A 24,640-nucleotide genomic window follows, 5' to 3' on the forward strand; every position below is an offset into this window, starting at 1 on the left:
ACTGCTTTGAATGCCCCCGAGTACGAGCTCTCTTAGAGTTTGTTAGCTACAGAGCTACGTGACCTGTATTCAGTGTTTATCAGGCTGCCCTTGGGCTTTGATGTAGCTGACACACAGCATTCCTCTGATGAACAGAACTGGCTAAATTTAGTCTGTTTGAAACCATGCAGTACAGCTGGCTTTAGAAGGCTTACCGGGGAAAGGTATTGGCCTGTGGCTGAGTGAATGCAAATCCTTCCATAAAAAGATAATGTGAAATCATCACAAGTAAATAATTAGATAATAATAAAATAGATTCGTTTTACCCACGTTCAAAACTCACTCCGTAAATACAAGGGAAAAAAATAATTAGTTCACTTTCGTACAGAAAGTCACCAGTTGCCACTAATCCTCTGTGTTCTTTATTATTGAAGACATGTTGAACGGTAAGGGATTTGTAAAGAAACAGCCTCCAGATTATTGTTCTAGGTATAAATTTTAAGTCTTTTTTATGCCATCCTGTTTTGTAATAAAAAGTGCTTGAGAAGTCAAAAACAAAGCAGTGAAACAAGATGATAAAATTCCACATTATGTCTGCCAGTACTGGCTTTGGGCTAACTATTCCCTTCAGCAGTCAGATCAGAAAGGAGGGAGTCCTGGAAAAAGCATGCTTCTTTATAGAGAGGCTGTTTTCCAGAATTTCCACTCATAAAGCCATACTGCCTCTTCGGTGAGAGTTGGCTTTCAACTTAAAATTACATTCCCCGGATTGCTTTTGTTCAGGACCCCTTTTATTTTTTTGTACAGAGGAGCTTTTCATACGAAAGCTCTTCAGGGTATTGATTCTTCCAGGAAAGGAAAGTGCTATCAAAGGATCTTTGTATATTCACCTCTCACTGGTCACAAGGATAAGGTCCATGACAATCAACACAGCTTATAACTATGCAAAACTTTAGCTAAAAATATAAAGATAGCTATGGTTTCTAATTTGTGTTCAAATCTTGATGAAATGGACCCTGATAGTGGCAGCTTTTGTAAAAAGAGTAGCTAAATAGCATCAAAAGATCTTGCGAAAGAAGTGAATAATAGAAGATCTAGAGGAGAAGTCAGTTGCATTGTACGTATTGGTCATTGTTTGTGCTTGGAAGTAGAAAGAACAATATATGCTAGCTCCTTAAATAGGGCAGAGATATTATGGTTGAGGAGTCTTCCATCCATCTAAGAACCATCAGCTCCCATGGAGAATAGCATTGCTTCTCACAAATCAGTCTCTTTGACCCTCTAGTGTAATCATATTATTGTTATTATAATGATCTTTTCCAAGGAGAAGGATTACTAAGTCACAATGTGAGCATAATGACTTCACTGCAGAGCCACAGGGGAGGAAAGTCACTCCTTAAACACACATATTTTGTAATTAGATAGAATAAGAAAAGAGTGCTTATGAAGATATGTGAAAGGTAAATAGATTTGTTTGGGTATTCACCTAGACAAATGCTTAAAAACAGTTTCCAACTAAGCTTTAATTTAGCCATTCTTCCCAACATGTACCTTTTTTGAATGTCTTTTCTTTCCCATCTGTGTTTAAGGTTGTCTCTGAGGATGTGAAGATAAACAGCTTAGGATGAGGGCATCTCTAATATTGGGAAAGCATGCTAAAATTGCTTCATAGTTACACTCTGGAGAAGGGGAAGGAGAATCATCTCATTAAGTGGATATCTGAATGTTTGTTTTTCCTTTAGTGTTTACTAGTTTGTCTGTTTGCGCGTCTTCCTGTATTTTGTAGACACATATTTGCAATTATTTATTGGATGTATACATTTGCTTTCTCTTTATAGGGCACTTAGTGTAAGATTGCATAAGATGCTTTATGATAGAAGTCAGGTACAAAACTTTAAATAACTGAAGAGATTATCTGTCCTCAAGGAGTTCAGTGCAAGACATGAGAATCCAGGGTCAAAAATCACAAGTTGCCTGGAAGAAATAAATTTTAGGCTTTTAAAATTGCTAGCTAAGGATTTCTGGTAGGCCTCATCCAAGTAGGTGCTTCCAGAGGACTAAGTATGAGTGGAAGGACTGATGGGATGATTAGAAGAGCTCTCTAGTAACAGTGCATGAACTGCTGAAAAGTTCTGCCACAGACCTCTCCCATTACCTGAAGGGCAAAGGGTGATTTTTCTTACATTTGTGTTCTGGCTAATAAAGAGCCTGAAGTACTGCTGAGACCCTTAATTGCTTCCCTTGACAGATAAGTGTCTGTATCCTCTTACTGGTGAAGACAGTCAAGACAAGCCTTTTTCAGCCTGTAGTGGAATTCGATGCATCTGTACCTGTGACAGATGATAGGTTTTATCTGGAAAAAAAAAACCAAAGCAACCTTGTGTGAAGAATTCTGTTCATTGAATTTATGATGCAGACTAAGGGTAGGGCATGGATTTGGAAGGAGGTGATAAAAATGTTCTTGCTGATGTCAAATTTTCTCCCTGATTTCTTCAGTTTGTTTGATAAGTAAAAAGTTGAAAGATAAGACGAGCTGTAAGGTTCTGTGACCTTTACCTTGACAGTGGTAGGTATCTTTCCTGAATAATACGTGCTTGTATGTCTCCAGCAAGTTCTTCCAAATTCTTTGCTTCCTACAAATGTTGTCTCAAATGCACTTACAGCTTAGTCTCAGGACTAAGATGCTATCTATTAGCATTTGAGAGTTAACTTCAGTATCAGTTAGGTAAGATACTTATTCCACTAACTTTAGTTTTAACACGGGATCTAATTAGTAAAGTATTTAAAGCAGTTACTTTAATGACAGATAGGCACTTCTTGTCTCATTCATTCATATTCCTCTTTTCACGTTCTTCATATTTCATTAAGAAAAAGTAACTGTTGAGTCCTTATATGCAGCAGAACCTACTGAAGTGTATTGGCAGTGATTTCTCAAATACGTTCTTCTTTATCATTTGCAAGGTTTTTTCCATACTATTATCTTAGCTTTACCTCTGTCCTTTTCTTCTAGCTCCACATTAACAAAATTCTGGTTTTGATCCCAGAAAATACACATGCTGATATTGCCTCTGCCCACTGCTTCTTGAGTGCTTTTTTCTGTTTTGATGCTGCCCTAGACATTAACTGTAAAATAATTTCCCTAAGGGGCTGGTTTATGTGCTCAACAACTTCTCTCTTTCTGTCTTCCCTGTTCCACTTCCTGTATTACTGTTTTTCAAAAACATATTCCACTGTGTACTTGGTGAGCTCTCTAGTATCTGCTGTAGACAACTTCTAGCTTTAAGAAGAAATTTAAAAAACAGAAACAAAACCACTTCCATGCCCTTACTTTCTGACACTAATCCTGCGTCTTCCTTTCCTTAGGAAATTATAACAGAGGAAGAAGTCTTCTTGCAGTCCTGTCATAGTTGCTTGTTACCACAGTCTGGAGCTTTTTTTCACCTTAGCTTTACTTCAGCGCGATGATCACATGGTTAGCGATGGTCTCCTCCCTCTCTGTTGTCTGTGTAACACAGTTAGACAGTATTCATGGACAGTATTGCTGACTGTTGTTCTTTGTCATGGTTATCATTCTGTTTACCGACTTTCCTGCGTTTGTGGTGGATCTGTCTTTGTACAATTCAGCAATCTCTGCTTATCTTGTTTTGCGGGAGCAGTAAACCTTTATTACTCTTTTCACTTTCCTTGATAAACTAAGCTTGCTTGTTTATTTCAGCAAGGTGTCTTGAAAGTGCAAGAGGATAAACATTCTTAAACGTGTTGTATTTAATAGCTTTATTTTGGTTTTGTAATTTGGTGTGACTGCATTTGTCTGTTGTATAGTACTTAATATAGAACCCTTTTTCTCCCCCTGCTTTTCTTTTTGAAGGACCTAACCATATGCCTATGCAAGGACCTGGACCTAACCAACTCAATATGACAAACAGTTCCATGAACATGCCTTCAAGTAGCCACGGGTCGATGGGCGGCTATAATCACTCAGTGCCATCCTCACAGAGTATGCCAGTGCAGAATCAGATGACCATGAGCCAGGGACAGCCAATGGGCAACTATGGGCCCAGACCAAACATGAACATGCAACCAAACCAAGGTAAATGAGGTGCTTGTTTGCTTCTACCAAAAAGTAGCTTCTCACTCAGACTTTTCTTAACAGAACTTCTCTTGTAGATTTCCTTCCCTAAATGCATGTCCCATCTTTTAGGACTCTATATTTCTATTCTCCAATGTGCCGATGAATTTTTATATTTGCAGACACTGTTTTCTGGTATTTTGTGAGATGGGCTTAAATCTGTTTTCACAGCTTGTAAATTTGAACTACGGTTTAACTTTCCCAGACTTTACACTTCTAACTGTTATTATTGTTTGAGTTGATAAAAATATATCTGTGCTCTTCAGTCTCTTGGGTGAAGTGAAAAATTCAAGTCTTCACATTTTTGTACCTAATTAATCTTTGTTCTTTCCTGCATGCTGTTTTAGCTCAGAATATCTGTTAGTTGTAAGAAATAAAATTCAGTAGAGTGTAGAGGATTGTTCCTGGTTCTGTTTTCAGAAGATGTCCTTGTGTATATAGTAAAATTCAAAACTAATTTTGTATCTAGGATATTTACATAGCAGAAACTGTTGACGGTATGCTCCTTGGTGAAGTGCAAAGACATCACAGAATTAAAATATTGTATTAGAGTCACAGCAGACCAAGTTATTAAAATATATATATACTGCTTATTTGTATGAATGTTTTCAAGTCAGCAAAAAAGAGGTATTTTCTGCTTAGCTGTTCGTTTGTTTCTACACTGAATCTAGACATACAACCCAATAGAAGACATCCTGCAGAAACAAGACTTCTGCTTACAGCAAGTTGGGTTTGGGTTTTGTGTGTTGCTTTCCCTTTTTAATCTGTATGAGTTTACACAGACTTATTAGCTGAAGTGTATGATTTGGGGTTTTTTGTCTCCTCATGCTGTAGAACATTTTTTCCTGTTTTTAGGATTCTCTTTCTAGTCATTCGGAGGAAAAAAAAATACTCCAGTGATACAGGTTCTTCTCACAATATGGTTTTATTGGAGATATAGGCTCCACTTCGTTACGTAGATGCCATTTCTTTCTGAGGTGTACAAATAGAGCAATTTGCACTGATCTGTTTGGTCATTACGTCACTGAGAGGTTCAAAACAGAGGAAAGATGAAGATGATATGAAACCAAAAATGAGTCAAGCTAAACCAGCTATTTCTGCAGCTTTCTTACCAGTAGTGAAAGTGGGAAGTCTGATAAATCTTCTGTTGCCCACATTCTTAGTGGCATTTTTCTTAAATTTTAACAGTAAACAAAAAAAAGGTAGGTACGTAGCAGAAGAAACCATTATGAGTGTGAATATTTTTGATTCTCAACTCTCAAGTTATCTGTGTATTCTATGCAATACACAATGGAGTCGTTTTCTAACCATTGTAGAATGCTTTATAAAAGCCCTGCATATTCTGTTGAAATTTCTTAGTTGCAGAGAGTTAGCAATAAATATGCAGCTGTTTTTGTGAAGGAGCCATCAACTAAGTTGCTCCACAGAAAAAAAACTTACTCTGTGTGACTGTCTTACAGTTTAGGACTAGTGATTATTCCTTCTCAAAACTGTGATCTTTACTCTTCCTCGTAATATTCCTCTGTTGTATTTTCAGTACTCTATCAAACATGGAAGTTGCTCATTAGAAGTTAAGCAGAAAAATACTTAAAAGGTTTCTGTTCTGAACGAATAATAACACTGAAGTGGCTTTTGGGAATAAAGCAGCGTCTAACCAAATTATAGGTTCAAGAAGAAGAGCAAAACATCTTGTTAGAACATGAGCTGATATTACTGCCTGCGCGTAACGTCACAAGAGGTCCTTCTGTCTGTTCAGGCTCATGGTTTTACATCTTAGTTAAGTCTGTAATTTTTGTGGAAGCTCAACAGAAATGGAGAGTCATTTAGGAGAGTGGGCTGAAAAACTCATTCTTTAAAATATTAATGTTAAACAAAAACATTAATAAGTAGAGCATTTCTTGTGTAAACCATGAAACGGTTTGTGTTGAAAGAGACCTTTAATGATCAGCTTGTCCAGCCCCCTTGCTTTGGGGCAAGGCTTTGAAACTGGTTCATTAGTAATGGAGGATAATTTAACAGGAAGTTTGTTTTGCTGTTTCAATGAAAATACTGTTCTAAATCAGTCAAATTTCAAATAACAGCGAGAAAATGCTCTTCTGTCTGAAGTTGTGGATGCTTGTAATGTACTGGTAGTTAAGTTTTTTGATACAGGAATATTCCTAGACAAGTTTACTTAACCCTTTTCTCTATCTTCTTCTCTTAATTGTTGTATTTGTTCTGAGATTTTGTGGCAAATTAGTGGAAGCATTTTTGTATTTTCCCTCTCTTATGGCTCCTAGACAGGAGGAAAAAAATGGGAGGCAAGTCTGTTATAAGTGGTGAGATAGTAGTAAAAAAAGTAGGTGGCCAAGGTCCAGTCTTGCTAAGCACAGGGACTCAGCCAAATGCAGCCACTGCAGGCTTCTGATTTAAGTGAATGAGCAGTTAGGAAATGCATTGGGATGCGATTAAAGCAAAAGGTACATTCTGCTCACAAAGAATCAAAAGTGCTTCTGGTAGGTTCTTGGTGATACCAGGCACAGTATCTGCAGGTAGGCAGCAGTCATGTATTGTTTTACGTGTGTTACAGCACGTGCATGTCGGTATGCAGAAAGAAGAGTTAAACTCACGCAACTAGCGAAGGATCTCTCTAGTGCACAGGTCTTTCTTAGGAAGTATCCCAGGTACAAGAGCTGCTTTCCCTTCAGTGTCTGGCTCTTATATGAGCGCAGCCTGGCTCCACTCTGGGTCCATCCCTTCTGGTCACATGCGGAGCACAGGTGCCAGCAGTGTGCTCCCTGTGCCTGGGTGTTCAATCACCAGTTAAAGCTGCAACCTAACAGTTCCCCTGCAAGTTAGTAAGTGGATTGAGACTTCTGATTTCTTCATTAGGACTGCATGCTGCCATTCAGAAGCAGAAATGAGGCAAAATTTTCTGAACTTTGGTATTGCTGCTAAGAAGCATTTGTGAACTCATAATCACATTTTGCTTCTTTTCTGTTGAAAATAAGACATTCTACTAGTTCTGTCAGTTAATAACAACGCTAACTCAATATAATGCTAAATATTCCAGAAGATAAAATCTTAGCATGTCAAGTTGGCTATTAGAAATTAGTAGATATTTTTGACCATAGTTTTTCCCTGTATGGATTCCTGATCTGTTAAGGACTGAGTTGAATGGTGAGATTATAATAGCATCTGATTTCACAGGAGTGTCGTGAAAGTATTTTCATTATGAAGATTTAGGCATTTTAGTTATTAATACTATAAGAAAGCCCATGAGTAAATTAGTAACTCTGTCTTCAGAGTTTGAATTGGCATGGCATCTCACGCTGAGCAATTAGGAGGAAACAAAATATTGAATAGCTTTTCAGTGAATAATATCTGTTACTGAATGAGGACAGGACTTGTAGAAAAAAAGCCTGCTATCATATAATAGAAGATGACACTATAATGCATGAAAAGGTTTGATCTAACTTTTCAGTGTTCTTAACATAATGTTTTTTGTGTAGCTTTTAGCAAAACATCTTACTGCATGTACACATTTTGAGAAATACGCTGTTAGTAGGAAAAAACCTAAAGAAGTGCTAATTAAGGAATTGAATACTTAGTACAGAAGCCATTGTGGGATTTTCTTTTGGTCTACTCTTTATTGATTTTCACTAGCTTTATAAAATGCTAGCCATAGAAATGTGTTAAATGAGAAAAAGTTTTCACATATGTGGTCAGTCTACTTACAATAGAGTTTTAGTCATTTTGCACTTAAGAAACAGAATATTCTGTGGGTGACTTATTCAGAAAGCTGCTGTAGCAGCCTGGGACATCCACATTAAATATTGGCTACCCTTTCAGAAAGGACAGGAAGCAACAAGAGCTGATTGACTAGGGGGAAGCTTCTTTTTTGTAAATGCATTTTCGCTTCTGTATGGGAAGCTACTTATGTTGAATGCAATTCTTTAACTCTTGTCAATTTTTGACTTTTCACAAGGGAGGAAGAGGGGTGGCCAACAGGAACAGGGAGGTGATTGTCCCCCTGTACTCTGCTCTTGTGAGGCCCCATCTGGAGTACTGAGTCCAGGTCTGGAGCCCTCAGTACAAGAAAGACAGGGAGCTGTTGGAAGGGGTCCAGAGGAGAACTGCAAAGATGATCAGGGGGCTGGAGCACCTCCCTACAAAGACAGCCTGAGGGAGCTGGGCTTGTTCAGCTTGTAGAAAAGAAGGCTGCAGGGTGACCTCATTGCAGCTTTTCAGTACCTAAAGGGAGCTTACAAACAGGAAGGGAATCAACTCTTTGAAAGGGTTGATAACTGCAGGACAAGGGGAAATGGTTTTAAGTTGAGGGAGAGAAGATTTAGGTTGGATGTCAAGGGGAAATTCTTTACAGAGAGAGTGGTGAGGTGCTGGAACAGGCTGCCCTGTGGATGCCCTGTCCCTGGAGGTGTTCAAGGCCAGATTGGATGGGGCCTTGGACAGCCTGGTCTAGTATTAAATGTGGAGGTTGGTGGCCCTGCATGTGGCAGGGGTGTTGGAGATTCATGATCCTTGAGGTCCCTTCCAACACTGGCCATTCTGTGATTCTATGTGGTTCTGTAATGTGGAAATTCCTTTTATTTATATTGAAAAGATCTTTCACAGTCAGATTCATATCTCAAATGCTTTAAGAGTAAGGACCAACGAAGTAATAGTTTGACAATCTCAGAATTGTTGTTTCTTATTGTTGTTTCTCGTGTCATCTTGCTGTATCCTGTTCCCATGCAAGAAGAGCTTGAAGCAAGTGCCATACTCCTTCAGGTATTATTTAATGAGCATTATACATTGCTTGGGGTGAGGAAGCAAGACTGGTTTCCTTTTAACAGCTGAACCCTACATGAGAATGTTGTGTTGACTCAGTTACTTGCAGAAGACCAGTTGTGTAGTCTGATGCTGAGACATTTTTAATAACAATTTCAATGATATGAATTTAGGAAAATTCCATGAAGTTTCAGAGCTCTTTGTATTACAAGCAAATATGAACGGATCACAGAGACAGCTGACTAGGCTGGTGTGGAATCCTGTGTCTCCTTTCATTGACCATAGAGTGAAAGGAACAGAAGGATGGGAACATCAGTGTTATCTGAAATAGAAACATATTCAGGTATGACAGATCAGGATAAAATCTTTTGTGAGGTTGAGGATCTTTTATGAATTTCTTGCTGTCTGTTCATCCCCATGGAAGAAAAGTCTGTTCGTTTCAGTACCTGAACTGCTTTACAGTAGCTTTACAGGTGCCATGAAGTAAGCAGGACAGTCATAAAGTTTTGGGCATACAAGGTATTCAGTAAAAAGAAAATTTCTTCTAAATTCTGAAGTGCTGGTGTGCTATAGCTGGCTTTGTAGCTTGTCTAGCTGTGGATGACACTGCAGTTCTCCTATCATGAAAAATAAAAGAAGACAAACAGATGTCACAGTTCTATCATGTTTGTTCCTTAAGAGAAATGAAAGGCAACAGTGATAACTAGTGGATTTTATTTTTTTTTTTTTTCTACATTTTTGTCTTTTTTATTTGCCTTAAATGACACCTGAAATAATGGTTCAGTTTAGGAAAAATTTCGTGGAGAAAGCAAGTATGGAGAAGTTTCCATTGCCTTTATTACAGCCTGTTATTAGGAGTAGCAAAAACTATCCTATGGCATAGAAAAACTAGACTGTCAATAATCTTGAGAAAAATGAAAGTTAAATTTGCCCTTTGCTAGATTTCCTCACCTCGCTTTTGCAAGAATTATCAACATATATGTTTTAAAGCAAGTAATTACTGTAATTTTTTTTTTTTTTTTAATCCTAAAGGAAAACAGTGACAACAAACAAAATTTTGCTGAGTGCTGCTGCATTGCTAGGTTTACGTTTTGTTTGTCCAGCAGTGGACTCCAAGGTGAGATTTAGCTCCTGGCATGGTGTTTTTTGTTAATACTCTGGATGAGAGTATCCAGTAGCTTTATTGATGCCATAAGAAGAGACTCTTTTTAGCAACAAAAAGTGTTTAGTTTTGAAGACTAGAGAAACAACAGCTTGTTTTACTTTTCTGTTATAGCCAGCCTTTCCTTTAGCTGTTGAATTGGAACACAGAGTCATTGGAGTGTAGATTCTCATTTTTCTGCTTCTCCTCCAGAAGTTTCAGCTATGCTAGCAGTTATTCTTGCTCCCTTGTAGCATTTGCCATCAGTTGTCGTGTTTCAGCAGAAGACAAGGCTAAGTAGACATTTTAAACTGCTAAACTTTTGAGCAGCTCATTCATCCTCAGTGCATTTCCTAAATTTATTAGGTTTATCTAGGGCCCACTTCTAGTTTGCTTTTTCTCTCTATTTGCTTTGTGTGTCCAACAGCTACATTGTTGGATTCCTTAGGTAGTTTCTTGTCAGGAAATTGCCCCAAGATTAGCATGATTTTTAAAAAGATCTGGAACCAACCTATTTTTACTTAAATGGTCATACCTTCTCTTTCTTGTATATCAGTCCTTCTTATGAAACAGTGTCTGGAACAGGAACGGGTTTTTTATTGGTAGGTGCAGAAGGCTATTTGAGCTGAGCAGCATCTTAGAATCGCAGAATCATAGAATGGCCTGAATTGAAAAGGACCACAGTGATCATCTAGATTCAACCCCCTTGCTGCATTCAGGGTTGCCAACCACTAGGCCAGCGTGATAACGTAAACTATTTTTGATTAAATTTTTAAATTAAATTTTACAGGGAATAGTTGGGTTTCCACCTTTTGTCTGACTTCCCTTATCCATTCACTCACTCTATACGCGTGATATAGATCTATATTTGGCGTTTTTCAAATTAGCCACATTCTTCACAGACCCTACAATATTATTATTTCCTTTTATCTTTTTATTCAGGCTTTTTTTTCCCAAGAAAGTTTCCAGTGTATTAGCATGTGAAGGCGATGTCCTTAATATACAGAAACATTGTAGTTTTTTGAGGTTTTACTGCCAAGTTAGTTTCTTAGAAAGTCCATAGTCAGTCCCTGTTCCTGCATATTCACAGTGGAAGCTCTATACAGTATTTTCTTGCACTCTCTTTGGGCTCTGTGCAAATAAGATATTTTGTCTCCCTGAAGTTAATAGTCATGATAGTTATGTTTAGATCGTGAACTGATGATCTTAGGCTTTTAACTTAAGCTTTGTGAAGGGGTTCTCTTAGTTACAATTGTGCCATGTAAGCACTGTATGATGAATAAATGTAGCTTCATTTTTGGTCTTTCCGAAAGAAAAAGCAAATTCAAAATCCCCCCGCCCCTCAAAACTTCTACATAAAATGTTTCTGGTGTGTGAGATGATGGAGACCGTGGTTGTTCTCCTAGCTATCTTCATAGTAAGAGGGAGTTGTGAACCAAACTGGAAGGAAGCCAGGCACTCAGTTATTAACACAACACACAGTCTGATACAGGGCAGTGAATTCTCATTGTGGCTCTACAAAGCGTTAATGAAGTTCTAATTTAAAAAGCAAACAGAAAACCTCTACATTGCACCATGGGGACCCAACACATTTTATCACATTGTATTGTGACTAATATTAATATTGTTAATTAACAAGCTTTCTTGATCTAGGAATATTATGGCAAGAACTTTTTATTTTTTTAAAGGCTGCCTCATCTTTCTCAGTACCTCTAAGCGGAAAAGCAGTGAAACGGAATGATCTAAATTACCTCCTTATTCAGAAAATCAAAATGAAACTTATTTTTAAGTGAAAAATAATTATAGTATCCAAATATAAACCTTTTTTTTTTTTTTTTTTTTAAACTTTAATATCAGAACATGGAAACTGTCACCCTGAAGAGTAGAAGCAGAACAAGATCATTTTAAGAGTGGCCAGTATTTATCCTCAGAGGAAAATTAAGCTTAACAGAACTAAGGCCACTTCACTTCTCACTGAGAGATTCCACACAGGGATTCAATGGCTTTAACTAACACACTTTGAATTCATACCATTAATTTGGCTTAACTTTCTCTTGTAACCCCACATGGAGAGGACGCAAGTGACTTTGTATTCTATTCCATCTGTAAACCCATTGTTGGTACTGACTGTACCTAGCTAGTTCTGTAGCACTTAGGTCTAACATAGGACTTACTAGTGCTCTAGCACTATGTTCGTAACAGAAATAATAAAAAAGAAGTGCAATGGCAGAAACTAGCATACAGTACAAGTAGATGGCAGCCTTTTTCTCTTGGAATGGAGACAGAGTGTGGTTGTTCTGGTCTGATATTTTGATTTGTTTTGATTTTTTTTTTTTTTTTCAGTGAGACTAATTACTTTCTCTTCTTTGTGTGTAATTACAGTGTGCAATGTGCTTTTTTTCAGTTGATGTATTATAAAAGTAGATTATTTGAAAATTTTTAGCTCCTTGTCACAACTCTTCTCATATTTTAATACTGAAATAACTCTTCTGAGGAAGTGAAGAAGCTATTCTTTGTTAGAAGTTTTATCAGTGTAACCTACATTCATATGAAATGGCTTGGTCATCAATTTCATTTGCTATATTGTGTCAGTGGGTCACTCTTTAACTGTCTGTTTTCATTACTCGTTAACATGACTACAAGTTCAGCCTTAACCAGTTTTTCTTGGTTGATAAAACATAGGCAGTACTTGATCTCTGTTCTTTTTCTGTGGTCATAGAAATTTTCAGAAGCTTGGTACTGAAAGATTTTCATACTAGCCTATGTAGGACTATTGTGTGGTGGTCAGAGCACATGTTCCTGTGGGTCTTTTTGCATATTGTCTGACTTAGTCATGCAAGTTGTTTGTCTTTACAGGCTTAATAAAATTGTTTATTTTGTGATAACAGGTAGTGATTTGTTAATGGGCTATAACAACAACTAAACGTGTATTAAAACTATGCCCCAAGGAGTTCATAATGTTAAATAATGTTTCCACAACTTGTTGAGGTTTCACCATCAGGTGGTAATCTACGTTTTCTTTGCAGATTCTTTTTTAAACAAACATAGAAAAGTGAAGAACATTTCAGTTATTTGTCTATGAGCAAAACTGTGTCTGTAGTTCAAAAAAGACATCTAGAAAGCAGTCCTACGTAGTGTGAGTTCTCTTTCATGACTTAGTTGCTGAATTCATTGTGTACATTTGCATAGGTGCAGAAACAACCAATCTGAAAGAACTGAAGATAGAGGCTTCTGATCTGCTTTTTATGGTGGAGTTACAGAAGACACACTTGTTACTTTTCTTTTATAGGTCCAATGATGCACCAGCAGCCTCCTTCCCAGCAATACAATATGCCACAAGCTGGTGGCCAGCATTACCAGGGACAGCAACCACCTATGGGAATGATGGGCCAAGTTAACCAAGGCAATCACATGATGGGTCAGAGACAGATTCCTCCATACAGACCGCCACAACAAGGTAGGACTTCACTTCAGTGTTCTTACATCGATTTTAAATATCCATCTTGGAAATTATTTTAAATCACTTTCTTGCTTACACCGAATCTCAGTGAAATCATTGGGTGTTCCAGTTACAGACTTTGCAGACTCTTTTTTGTTTGTTTCTTGTAGCAACAGGTTACTGGTATCACAACTTAACTTGAATACAAGTGTTTCTTTTGTTTTCTTTCTGACAGAAAGTATCTAAACATATGCATCTCATGCTGATTCAGATACTGTTTCAATATTAAGATGATAGGAGAAAAAGAGCCAAATACCTACCTGTTTCTGAATTTGCTCGGTTACAAAAAAGGAACAGTGTGCAGCCTTGCTTTTTTCTTTTTCTACTTTTCCTTTTTTTCCTTTTTTTTTTTTCTTTCTACCCAGTCCTTTTAGAAAAAGAGTATCTTTATTTTTAATGCTTGGTGCTATTATACATGTGTTCCTAAAATGATCTCAGAACTGAAGTTTGATATATGTGTGCTCAATCTGATGCAGCCAAACAACTGTATGCTTGTGTGTGTAAAATTATATAGAGATGTGTTTTTTGTTTTGTTTTTTTTTTTTAAGTCACAGAGATTACATATGTTGTCTGAAATGCAACGATATGGGTGGGGAGTACATTTGAGAAATATTTCTCATAGTAAAATCAGAAAATAGCAGGCTTTATAATAGAGAAAACAAGTTATTTACGTATTGACTGGTTGTGGTTTTTCAGGCCCACCACAGCAGTACTCAGGCCAGGAAGACTATTATGGGGACCAATACAGTCATGGTGGACAAGGTCCTCCAGAAGGCATGAACCAGCAATATTACCCTGATGGTAATCTCTCATAAATGTTGACTTTCCCATTTTCTATACCTGCCCAATATTAATGCAGATATGCCCACAATTAGGGAGTGGGGCATAAGTAGTAATGGAATATCGTACCTCACATTTATAAAAGCTTCCAAATTCAGAATCGTTTATACAGTTTAAGTTACTATGAGTAGTCAATTTTAAAGTTTAGAGTATGTAATTTGTAATACTCCCATTTGAAACTATAACAACAGTTTAGTATTTCAAAGTAAAAAATCTGTAATTGGTGTATCTAAAAGGAGAGCTCTTTAGTATGTCTAGTATAATTGAGATGAATTAAGACATAACTTCATTACAAATAAAAGAGGGGGTGATATCCTTTTAATAAAGATTCTACTGAAATGGAAGAACTTGCTGCTTAAGAAATGTGTTGTTTTTTTTTCTATAAATATTCTATTTTTTAACTTAGTGCTTAGTTTTCATGTCGCACTTGCGTTCTTGTTCTATTGGTCTGGGCCTTCAGTGTAATTTTCACAAAGGAATGGAATGGTCCCTGCCCTGAGGATCTTGTAATTGTGAATCCTCCTTAGAAGTCCCCCCCCCAGAGCTTTCAAGGCAAGACCAAAACTTTGAATTGCATAAATCTGTCCTCCTACCTCGTGGAATTTAGAATGCTGAAGGCTATTGTATTGTGTTATAAGTTGGAAAAGTTACAATTGACCTGTTCTTAGACTGACAGAAACTGGGAGAACAAAAATGTTGAGTCATGACTACTGTGAGAATTGTGTGTGGTACATAATGCTTTTGTAAGAAGTTCAAGGAATGTGGTAGATGTTAATGTCTTTTAAAAAAAAAAAAACATACACAAAGCTAAGCAGTGTAATTGTTAAAGCCATTGCTCATTGCAAATAAAAGGGCACAAGTTAGTTATCCGAATTTTCATTTCTGTTAAATTAATTTTGAGATACAACAAGCCATGCTTATATAAGTTTACATGCGTTTTTTTTTGGAGATATATGTGTAAAGTTTTCTTACAGTGTGCATAATTCATAATTACTAAGCTTTCATTTTTGAACTTGCATGTTATAAACGTGAACTTTAAATGATTGCAGTATATTTACTATAGTGAAGGCAATTGGACATTACCACTGACAGATCTGTGGCAGCACAGAGGAAATCACTGAGAATTATTCCTTCTAAAGATTCATTCTTTATCGCTACCTCTTTATCACACTTCTATTGAAATAGATTGTATTATAAAACTTGTGTTAATGATTGTGTATTTTATTAGGTTACGTCTATGAAGTGTTGTACGCTTCCAGAATTAATTACAAAGACCACTATACTGTTTTCTCCTATACTAGCTACCTGATCTAATTTTATTCAGAGTTTAAACAAAATTTCAGCTTCATTTCTTGACCAGAGTAGCAACGCAATATGTTTTTTTCATCTGTAAGATGTACTTACTCCTAAAGCAGCAAACAAGTGGGATGCTTACTGCATGTATTGGTTTCATGATTGGAGATACCTACTGTCTCTGAACTGAAAAGTACATTTGTAATGATTCTGCTCAGGACTGGAGGAAGAGGAAAGGTTCACTAAGGCTTGTAGAAATTATGTTTGTAGGGAAACGTCGACCTTGAGAATGTTATTTTTCTGTCACTTCAAAGCAAGGTTTAATATAGACTGTAATTCATAACTTCATTGAGCTTTATTTGTTTTATTTCACACTGCTTTTAGCATATGCTTTCGAATTAGAGATCAGCGGAACAGGTGTTAGACAAAGTATGATAATTGCTTTCTTTGTTCATTCTAATTTAATTCAGGTTATTTACATGTGAAAGGCCTAAATGCTTTTTTTTCCCCTTTTTGAGTGAAAGATAAAGTACTTTTTTTTCCCCAACAAGAATTAGCAGAAGGTTAAGATCATCCTTTGCTGTGATGTTGCTAAAACTACTGCTTTAAGCTTTTTTTTCCTGTCACATGTTAATTCAATATGAAAGAAAATCATCTTAATAAAACTTTAGCTAATACAATTGAACAATATTTTTCATGTATATCCAGTTGAAATTTTTTTCATTTTTCTGAGAAATGAAATATTCTTAGGGTTTTCACTCAGAGGCCATTAACGTTTCTTCCTGTCTCTTGTCGAATTGATGTAGGTCATAATGATTACGGTTATCAGCAACCGTCGTATCCTGAACAAGGCTACGATAGGCCTTATGAGGATTCCTCACAACATTACTACGAAGGAGGTATCTATATACCTTCACACACATACGCACATACATTCCCTTTCCTCCCCCACCCGCAACGGGAACAAAAATTCTTGCACAACACAACTTATACCCATGCAAAGCTCTTGTAGAATACTAGTTGCTGGCTGTCTTGAGAATTGCAGGGAACTCGAAGCATTCAGAATAATTTCTTGCAAACACCTAAAATATATAACCATAATTTGCCATTTCTAACAACAGTAAAATGACTAAAACACTTCAGAGATTTTTTTTTTTTTTAATCTCAATGGAAATTTTTATTTAAACATAAATTTGTTGGTTCAGTTCTAAATCTTTTTGTGCGTGTATATATTTTCTGTAATTATAGTGCCGTTAGGAAACAGCTTGCTGATCTTGTGTAGCTAGTCTGTGCTCTTGTAGCTGTCCTTAATTTTGTCTTTTTTATTTTATTTAGTATAGTCATGATCTTATGACTGTGATGTTCCAGTAAATGCAATGCTCCTTTGGCAGAGATGCTGAAAATGCTGCAGTTCAACTTTGCAAAATTGGCTTTAACTGCAGTTTGTTTGGCCGAATTCCTTCTGTTTGGTTTGAGTTTTCTTTGTTTTGTTCAGTTTTTGAAATCAATATTGCATTTTCATTTTGTTCTTGTGTTGTTGGCTGTGCATCTTAAAAGGAAAAATATTTAATAAAGTAAGCACCTTCAGTTGTTTCTTCTTTCTCACAATAATCTTACAGGAAACTCACAGTATGGTCAGCAGCAAGATGCATATCAAGGGCCACCCCAACAACAGGGTTATCCACCACAACAGCAGCAATATCCAGGCCAACAAGGCTATCCTGGACAACAGCAGGGTTATGGTAAGAACCTGATGGTGCAGGCAGAAATCAGAGATAGCACTAAGAGGTCTTCATATGTTATTGCATGTTGGTTGTACTGCGTTGAAAGGCCGGGCTTGTGCAAGAAAGCTGTTTGCTCTCAATTTCAGTGGAGCAAAAGAAGAAAGTGTAGAGAACAGCATCTGTTTGCAAGTAGATCTGTTGGCAAGATTGGACAAAGTGGTTACACAGAAAGCTGAGCAATGTCTAGATACTATTTTCAGAAGTGTCTGTAATTTAGAAAAGTTCTACTCTATTCTGTCCTCTTGGTGAACACAGTCTAGAGGGCACAAAGTTGGCAAAGAGCCACTTGCACCACTTCATCTCTGGGCTTGGCATTTAGAACAAAATCTTTAAAAACAGCAAACAAACAAAACCTCTTTTTAAATTTCATCCAACACAGATGAATCATTCTATTGAAATTCTTGTACTGACAAGTAAAGAAAAGAGCAGTAGCACTACCTATAATGTTTTTAAGGATTTGTCTTGCAAATGCTTGTGCTAATAGTGCAAACCGTGTAATGTATGATGTGCCACAAGTTAAATGATGAATTCTTTGAATTCAAGGAGAACACCCAAACAGGAAACTTAAAGTAGTAGTATGCGATTTTTGTGCACTGTTTGTGATAACTGTAAGACAGCAGATCGTACTAAAAATAGTGCTCTTGATTTGCTTATTGTTGAGTATTGTAAAACTGTACATATTTATCTTAAGAGATGCAACATCTAGGAAGAGATCCCTGAAATCTAATCGCATATATTTTAACTTTAGCTTTCTTGTAGGTTGTGTGCTAAAGACTTCCGGCATTGTGGGAATGTGTGGAAGTCCATAGGTGACTACTGTGTAGATAAATGCCAGGTTTGCCCCAAATCCAGTTACACTGAGACAATTTTAAGGAAGATCCACTAACATTTATAAAATTTCCTCCTTTTGAACGTTATGGAAAAAATTATAGTTCCAAAATGATGTCTGTGTACTTACATTCTGCTAAGCTTAATATAGGAACAGAATGAAGATCAGAATGAAAGTCTATCTAGATCTCTATTCTGATTAAGTAAAGAAGTCGAATGTTCTGAAAATTTAGGTGAAGAGATACTAGAACAAAAGGATGAAGAAGTCTGTGGGAGCTACTTTTTTGTAAACACAAAAATCATGCTTTTTTAGGTTTTTTTTTTTTAATAAGTAAAAATAGACACTGAAGCTCCAAATTAAGATTCCACTTCATTTTGTAGAATTTATTACTGAATATTTAGAATTCAATCATAAAGTATTACCATGAATAAATAAAAGCCAAGCTTCATTTGTCAGATGAACACAGCACTTTTTAGGATATAATACCCTTGCTCGATTTAATATTTAATTGCTTTCTAATTTGCAAAAATAAATCAGGATCTCAGTCATTATTATCAATCTTTAAGGTTTTCTTCCACTGTTCAAAGCAGAAGCTGTATAGTTCAAGGAGATTTGAGACCTGAGGAGAATGGTAATGTGCTAAGGAACTTGTCTTTGCTAGGTCATCTTTCTGATTGTCTCGTAGATCCGAAATTATCGAAAGAGTTACAGGCTGATGTGGTTTTAATGTCCAGTCCCTGTAGCTTCAACAGCCCTCTCTCTCTTGTGCTGAGTCATCTTATTGGTAAAACAGAACTTGTTTTTTCTGATTAAAAAAAAAACACAAAAGAACACCAGTTTTTTCTAAAGTACTTCTCCGGAGTTACAGCTCTTCTTGAGTCTGCCAGTTTTTAGCAGGTGGTGTTGAAGTATCTAGTATCTCTGAAATATACAGGACATCACATCTCCCAAGGTAGAAGGGGATGAGTTTAATTTTCTTTGAAAGATGTCTTCAGTGCCTGATACAACAGTATATATATGTATATATATGTATATATATAGTATATGTAGTAACATACAGCTTCCATTGATTGACTGGCTTAGTCCCTGTGAACAGTGACAGAAAGTTTGTCTTGACAAAAGAGCTGCTTCCTTTTACAGCCAAAAGAGGCTGGAGCTGAAGTTCTTTTCTATCCTGTTCCTGTAAAGTTAAGGTGATGAGAGGAGAGGGATGTAGGCAGTGCCTTTTTTCTTCCGACAGTAGCATTTACTGGTTGTGACATCACACATTTTATGCATGTAACTTGCTTTCCTCACATCCCGTTTATGATTGCCTGCTGTGATGTGAGAAGTGACTTTATGGCAGTACAGCGTTACTGGTCTCTTCAGAAAGCCCAAACACTAAATGCAATTGTTCATCTGGCTGTTCCTCACATAATGAAGTTGCAAACTGGAGTAGCATACAGTAAGAGAAGAGTGAGCCTCCCTAAATCATGGAGAGTGCTCTTGTTCATGGTTTGTCACATCTTGCTTTTTCTCTGTTCTTAGACCTTATGTATGGAACTGCATCCATTGGTAATTAGGAAAAAAAAAAAGTTGTAAATTTTCTATGGTTGGAGCACAACATGCATTGTCAGCTAAGGTGCTTTCTGGGATTAGAGAAGCATTGTCCCTGACAATGCTTTTAGATAGAAGACCTGATTTCATGGTAGAGATACTTCTTAGCCTTGCTCAGTTGTGAAACCCAATACTTGTACCATTTTCTTCCTGATTCCTTAAGCAGTCTTAATTTTTTTTCCCCTTTTTTTTCTTTTTTCCATTTTAATGTTCTTCAGGCCCTTCGCAGGGTGGCCCTGGACCTCAGTATCCCAATTATCCACAAGGACAAGGCCAGCAGTATGGGGGATACAGACCCACACAGCCTGGGCCACCACAGCCACCACAGCAGAGGCCTTACGGATATGACCAGGTATTCTTTCACTCAGAAAGTTGTGATTCTTACATGTTCACTGGATAATTTTGGTTTCTTGTGACATGTTGACTGATGAATTTAGGGATGTAGTCTCTCTGGCATGTGTGCACAGTTCTCAAGAGTTTATTAATTGTAGAGTTATCCAGAAATGTTTGTCTAGAAGTGTACTTAGTTATTCTTTTTTGAGCTTGCAAAGTTTAAGGCAGTTTGGCAAAGTGAGACCTTAAAAATTAAGTTCATCTGTTTCATAGCTGATTATGAAATGACAAATCTGAAAGTTGAGGTTTCTAAATCCCTTAATCTCGTGCTGAGTTGTTTAATTGATTTTTCCACAAATACAAATCTGGTAATCCTCGCAGCTGTAGAAGCACCTCTCGTGTACAACTAAAGTCCGTCTTACTTGTATAGCTGTGTGGGGAGGTAGGAAACTATTTTTTCACAGGTTTCCTCTAAAGAGTAAAAAGGAATACATGAGAAAAATGTAATGTGAAAATTACTGGCTTCTTTCCCATCTCTGCTAGGATAAGTTTAAAACAAACAAGAATACCCCATCAAAACTCTAGGCTGGAGTTGTACTAGAGGACTCTTGTAAAAAAACTGCTATCTTACTGTTGAATGAAACAGATTTTATTCCTATAGAACATACACAACTGTAAAAATAAAAGTTTTGCAATATAAAAAGCTCAGAATTGTCATTGAAACATACAGCATTATTTTCCTTGGCATAAATAGAATTGAGCTAGCAAAATATATTTAAGATCCAGTTGAAATCTTAGTGTTTAAAAAAAATCCTGATATGTAAGAAGAATAAGAATCGAATTCTTAAGAACTTTCTTTGGAAGTGAGATAAACCCCAAATACTTGCGTTTCTAGTGGAGGACAGCTGGCTCCCTCCCTACAGAAACTGAAAAAGACAAGAAAGAAGAAACAGGCAAACTCTTTCTATGGGGTAGTTGAGAGATGCAATTACTTTTCCTAATTATTTAAAAGATAAACTAAGTACTTACGCACTAAAGCAGTAACTCCCTCACGAAAAGTGTTAGCTGCATGAATATGCTTTGGTTGTGGCACATGTAGGGTCAAGGGAACTGAGGTTCAGTTTGCTGAGTTTCCTCCAACTTTCTTAGAAACGGAGATAACAGATAACAGATAGATCTCTCTGTAGGTATGCTGTATGCGCAGTCTAAGTTTGACAGGAAAACTCAATTATAGAAGACCTCCTTGCAGTTCTGTGCTCGCCATTCCCAGAGGAATTCCGCTGCTTAAATTCTCCTCTGGCAGCTGTTCTGAAATTTTTCTTCCTGACTGATTGGTATATTACAATGGAAAAACTGACATTGCAACATAAAAATGAAATTGAAAGTATTGCCATATTGTGATGGTACTTAACATGAAATAGTGTTGAGACTGCGCTTACGGAGGACATCCACTTCAGTAGTGCAATATTTGTTTCTGCAGACCTTGAACGCTATGGTGAAGGATCCTGTTAGGCTTGTAGGAGTGAAGCTTTCACTTCTGCCTTCTCTGCATTATGTGTTGTTCTGTCAAAAGAAATAGAGAGAATCAGCTAATTTTGTCAATTGGATGTACATAATAATTGATTCTTGTAAGATAAGTTTTCTAGTTGTGTTCACCGGGTTGTTCCTTGGTTTTTGAGCTACATGTATCACTCTTTTTCTGTGATTTTTGATAGATGAGTATTTTTAAGTGTCACCAAAAACAGGCCGTTTGAATTACTTGAATTTAGGTGACCTTAAATTTTTAAAATAAATTTTGAAGTCTAGGTGGGCAGCAATTTCTGTCTGTCGTTTTTCTGTAGTGTTCTGCAAATTTCACAGTAGTGTATTAAGCTCAAAGTCATACTATTCTGATCAGATTTGATTGCTGGCTTTAGATGGATACCATGTTGCCTTAAAACACAAATGATTTTAACTGAAATGAAGCTCTGTCCTCATCAACATGGTTTGTCATTTGTTATCGTTTGTGTTCAGCTTTTAATGTCATAGTTTGCTTGGAAGATCTTCTGATTTGAGCTTTTAATACGGGGAAATATACCTTGTGGCCTAATTATGTATTTTGAATTTCCTTTTTAGGGTCAGTATGGAAATTACCAACAGTGAAAAGTATTCACATTCCGGTAGGCAATATCTATTAGCAGCCATATTGTCTTCTCAGCACTGTGGACATCCTCCTGAGATGAAAACCTCCCATTCCATCTAGTTTTTGGAAAAAATCTTGTGGCTGTTTTACAGTATACGGTCTTCATGGGTTAATTGTTAAAAGACTGTAGATTCTCAGAAGCTGGTTTCACGTCTCTACTCTAGGTGGCAATATTGGACAGAAAATACGTGACATAGCAATTTGCAGTGAGTTGAGAACTGTGTATCAAATAGACTGTTACAGACTGAAAGGTGCGAACAGCTTTGTATGTTTATGAAGGTTATGGGAATTTAATATTTTTTCCACAGATTTTTTTTGTAGGGGGAAGGGGATATGCACACTTTTTACAGCAGCAATATTTTGTATATTATGTTTTTCATGTGGTGAATATGCAAGACAGTACACTACTCGCTGGACAGGATAAGAAATCTGCTGTTAAAAATGGGTAGGGTCGTGATAAGTGCTTGATTCTGTAAGTCTCAAAATGGTGTACAATAAAGATAACAGTGAAAAAAGATGAAGAGCATCGTACATCACTGATAGGTTCATGTACAAAGAATGAGAATCCCAGTTATCTAGATGGGAGCATAATTGAGGACAGTATAATATAGTCTTGTGCAAAGATTAATTTTTTAAGCTTTCCAATTTTTCTGAGTGAAGCGTTTTTGTAAAAACTATTTCTAACATAGTTTGACAATTTTCTGCAACATTTTTTGGGTAACAGGATAAACGTTTGGGTTGTATTTATCAAGTGTTTTGTCACAGCTTTGCATAAGCAAGCTGTAATCCCTCTTAATAATTGCAATAACAAAGAAAATGACAAGTGTTAATTTTACCTGGCTTAAATATGCAAAGAATTTGAAAAAGAGTATGGAGGACAGGACTGTATTGTGTAAGTGTATTTTAACCTTTAGTTTATAATTTGTACGTATCAAATTAGCCTAGAAGACTTTGTAAAACCTATCTAAACTTTCCTAACTGGGAGTTAATATCTTTAGAAAAGGGGGCATTTTTTGTGCGTGTCCGTTTTTCTTATTGGTTAACATGAGACCAAGGGGTGTTTTATAACATAAAAAATAAAAATCTGTTGGTGAGGTCAATGCCAAATTTTGTTTTGAACTGCATTAACGCTTATAGTGTTGCATGCAAGATAGAGGCAGCACCTTGATCAGTAGCATAGTACACAAAAAAATTGGTTTTGGGACTGTCCTGCAACTGTATAAATAAATGAATATTGTTTTGTGCAGGAATACATGCCTTCAGAATTCCTGGCGACTTTTTATAGAAATGAGAAAACTTATGATGAGCCCAGGAGTAAAACCTTATTTTTTCACTTAGAGATGATGTTGAGGAGAGAAAAAAAAAAAAGAAAAAAGAAAAGATATTCCTGACATCTCTGACAATAGAGATGGAAAACGAGGTTTTCATTTATTTCATCATTTTTTAAGGGAAAACAATTTTCTTAAAGTTGGTTGTTAAAAAATACACATTAAGTTTTGAACAGTTACAGCATGAGGAGCATTATTATGAATGAAATGCTTGTAGGTTCTGTGCCAATTTTCCACCACTGTGTACTTTGTTGCTGTTTAAAACTGTACTCCATCAGTTCTAACAGAAGAATAAATTATTTGTGATTTTAATTTTCTCATTTGTTTCTTTAAATTAGATCCCTATCACTCTGATGTCTCATCTGGAGACTCTGCTGTGAGTTTTTATTTTATAGAAATTTGGCCAGGGTAGCCAAGCTGTATTTGCATTCTAGGACTTTATCAAAATTCTCTTGCCATAGCCAAGTTAATTAGAATTAACTGTTCAGTAATCAGCATGTTGTGTAGGTTGTTTGTTACGAAATTCTTCCTCTGAAAATGTAGGTCCACGAGGCTATAATCAAGATGACTGAATTAGATAAATGAGTTGAGGAGGCAACAATGTGTTGAACCCAACCTGGTGTAGATATGTTATCTCATTTGAAATAAGCTCAACTGACATTAAGAAATAATTTGTCTTGCCAGCCCATCTTGTGTTGTCTTATTCTCCTTTTTAATGGAAACTAAAATTGCAATTTTAATAAGCAGAATTTCCTCCAGGGTTTCCCTCCTAGAGACTACTGCATTTGCAAGGTTTAATTGTTTTATAACAGTCCTGTTTCGTAAAACTTTTTAATTGGCGGTGACAAAAATTACCTTATTCCTCTGATATTATGCCAGCAGAACAACTCAAGAGGAGGTCGCTCCATTCAAAAGTGAGTGTTTCTACCAAAGTTAT

General features: G+C 36.6%; 1 protein-coding gene across 3 annotated transcripts in view; it reads left to right on the forward strand.

Moving 5' to 3' along the window:
• Positions 1 to 22,335, forward strand: part of SS18 (SS18 subunit of BAF chromatin remodeling complex) — a gene marked incomplete at both ends in the record, with an annotated part of 40,603 nt that extends 18,268 nt beyond the window's left edge. Inside the window, 7 exons of one of the 3 annotated variants that reach the window (XM_079534006.1) lie at positions 3,848 to 4,069; positions 13,309 to 13,476; positions 14,215 to 14,319; positions 16,458 to 16,550; positions 17,271 to 17,393; positions 20,079 to 20,212; positions 22,309 to 22,335. In XM_079534006.1, the coding sequence (XP_079390132.1) occupies positions 3,848 to 4,069; positions 13,309 to 13,476; positions 14,215 to 14,319; positions 16,458 to 16,550; positions 17,271 to 17,393; positions 20,079 to 20,212; positions 22,309 to 22,335 (872 nt within the window). The remainder of the gene's footprint in view (positions 1 to 3,847; positions 4,070 to 13,308; positions 13,477 to 14,214; positions 14,320 to 16,457; positions 16,551 to 17,270; positions 17,394 to 20,078; positions 20,213 to 22,308) is intronic. The other 2 variants (XM_079534004.1, XM_079534005.1) reach the window with 2 other exon arrangements.
• Positions 22,336 to 24,640: the final 2,305 nt, after the last annotated feature.

The sequence above is a fragment of the Tetrao urogallus genome, assembly GCF_951394365.1.
Source record: "Tetrao urogallus genome assembly, chromosome: 3".
In the NCBI taxonomy this organism is placed as follows: domain Eukaryota; kingdom Metazoa; phylum Chordata; class Aves; order Galliformes; family Phasianidae; genus Tetrao; species Tetrao urogallus.